Source organism: Chiloscyllium plagiosum, chromosome 12, assembly GCF_004010195.1.
Source record: "Chiloscyllium plagiosum isolate BGI_BamShark_2017 chromosome 12, ASM401019v2, whole genome shotgun sequence".
NCBI lineage: Eukaryota > Metazoa > Chordata > Chondrichthyes > Orectolobiformes > Hemiscylliidae > Chiloscyllium > Chiloscyllium plagiosum.
The window spans coordinates 18,631,546-18,633,864 of record NC_057721.1 but is presented as its reverse complement, the minus strand read 5'-3'; the positions used below and the strand labels follow the sequence as shown (position 1 = coordinate 18,633,864).

Sequence of the window (2,319 nt, the reverse complement as noted above, 5' to 3'; positions counted from 1 at the left end):
GGGGGGGGGGGAGGGGGGGGGGGGGGTGATGTCCCCATCGGGGTCGAATAGCCCGTGTCTAGGTTAGAGTGGTGCTGGAATAGTCTGTGTCCAGGCTGCAAAATCCTTGGTAATATTTACAAACTGAGAAGCAGGTGGACCTTCTGCTCAGCGTGTCCACATGTGAAATGTCAACCGTGACAACTCTCAGCAGCCGCTCCTCCCGCTGAGTTTAAATGTCCACTTCCAACACCAAATTGATACCAATGTCGGCTTCATGCTTGGTTTTACATGTATTCACGCTAGCTGGGAAGGGAAGTGCGGCATAAACGATGCTCACGCTTCTCTGTGGATCAAACACTGCCGCAAACCAAAGTCGTTAAATGCAAGTCAGGATGATGGGGACGATTGGCTCCAAAGTTTGTTTTGTTTCATCTATCGAGGAAGAGCCAACTCCAAAGCCATATTTCAGCGTTTGCTTTCTGGAGTCGGCTCGCCGAATATTGATTTAAAATAATAGTGTTGCTTCCAGTCCACAAACCGATGGGAGCTGGGTTTGGGAATGAGAGCGGCCAGATTCAGCCTCAGCTCTCCCCTTTAAACTGCTTCCCCCATTCAAATTGGTAGCCTGCACCAACACAGGCAGTGCATTCATTCACGCTCACCCATGGGCTAGTCAGTGCAAGACCTCAGTGCCAGCACAGGTTACCCGTCAACATTTCCCTATCATGCAGACAACATTTCGCAAATCCCGTCATGCCAGGGATAATAAGGAAAATATCGCGAACTTTACAAAACATGCACACAGATAACGTTTATTTGACAATCTTTCTGGGGGTGAGGGTGGGAGAGGGAGCTTGCGTTTTCTAAACCCAACACCAGCCTTTTAACCTACAGTCTGTGAAAAACAAGCGGAGTATTTTGCTTTGCTTCGTATTGCCTCATGCCGAGTGGTGTAGAGGTTAGCCACGTTTCCATGGTTATCACATTGGCACGCAGCTCCACAGAGCCACTAAACCCAAACTGCCAGGTATTCGAAATTAGTCTCCAACAATATTTTAAAAAATAACCAGAAAAGCAAGGAGCTGAAAACTGCCTTCTGTTTACCTCACCAACCAAAACATCCGTCGCCCAGAGCACCCATTAATGGAAGTAAACATCTCACAATGCAATGTCACCGTTCTCTTACAACAACCTAAGTGTTTACGAGATACACAAAATAAACAACTTTCTTAAATAACCTCAAACTGAAAGGGGGGGGGGGAAGATAAACCTTGGGGTGGGGGAGAGATTGTTAAATGGAACAATTCAGCTCCTCGATGGCCAAAGCTCGCTATCCCACTGAAACTTGTTACAATGCAGTTAGTTACCTTTCATCCAGTCCACCACTTGACTCGGGCTCCACTTGCTGACAGGTTCCATGATCAGAGCCATGAAGAACTTTCCGTTTCCCGGGCAAACAAATCAATGAAATTTATATATATATATATATATGTAAAAATAATAAAGGAGATCCGGGAGATTGTCGTTGCAGCGTCTCCCGGAGCGGTCTGTCACTTGTCCTCCTCCTTCCAAGCAGCGGGAGAAAATCCTCTTGCCTTTACATTGTCAGCCTCGGGTGTCTCCAGGAAGAATGTTGCTCTTCCCCCCCCTCTCTCTTGTGAGGCGTTTGTTTTGTATTTTTTTCAAAAAAAAGAAAAAAAAAGTTTGCTTATTGCGGATTCAGAATGAGCACCAACACATTCCTTGCGGCCGTTTTAAAATAAAAGCAGCAGAATTTCTGAGGGCTGTTGAACGTTTTGTTTTTGATTTGCGGAGTTTTTTTTTTGGTTTGCTTGTGTGAAGTGTATAAGGGTGCAGCGGTGTGTGTGTGTATGTGTGATGGTATGCGGACTCTGTCAGCGCTCAAGGGGATGATGGATGCAGCCACTGTGGCTCTCAGAGAGTGAGAGTTGAGTGAGAGTGAGTGTCTCGTCTGTGCTGCTGTAGGCTGCCGTGTGCTGACGGCGCTCTCCACTGGCCCGCGTACACACATACAGCCCAGCCCGTCACTCTCTCACCCCCACACGCACTTCTCCTGGCGGAAATGACGGGCAGACGTGCAAAGGGGTGGGGAGAGGAGAAAAAAAAACTCAGAGGGAAAATTCTTCATCCCGATCACAGCACAGTCACCTTGTGTCAGCGCCTCCCTCTCTCTCTCTGTCTCTCTCTCTCTCTGTCTCCATCTCCAGGACGCACGGAGATTGAGGTGAGAGACGGAGGGGAAGAGCTCAGTGTGGCCAGAGGCAGTGAGCCTCAAGGGGCGATCCACGATGGCAGAGACTGATAGAAGCGTGGGTG

The 2,319-nt window shown here is 48.3% G+C and overlaps 1 protein-coding gene across 2 annotated transcripts in view; it reads right to left on the bottom strand.

The window, feature by feature from the left end:
* cnksr2a (connector enhancer of kinase suppressor of Ras 2a) overlaps positions 1-2,031 on the bottom strand; it is a 489,515-nt gene extending 487,484 nt beyond the window's left edge. For both annotated transcript variants that reach the window (XM_043700616.1, XM_043700617.1), the window contains exon 1: positions 1,350-2,031. In XM_043700616.1, coding sequence (XP_043556551.1) covers positions 1,350-1,413 — 64 coding nt within the window. In that variant the 5' untranslated portion in view covers positions 1,414-2,031. The remainder of the gene's footprint in view (positions 1-1,349) is intronic.
* Positions 2,032-2,319: the final 288 nt, after the last annotated feature.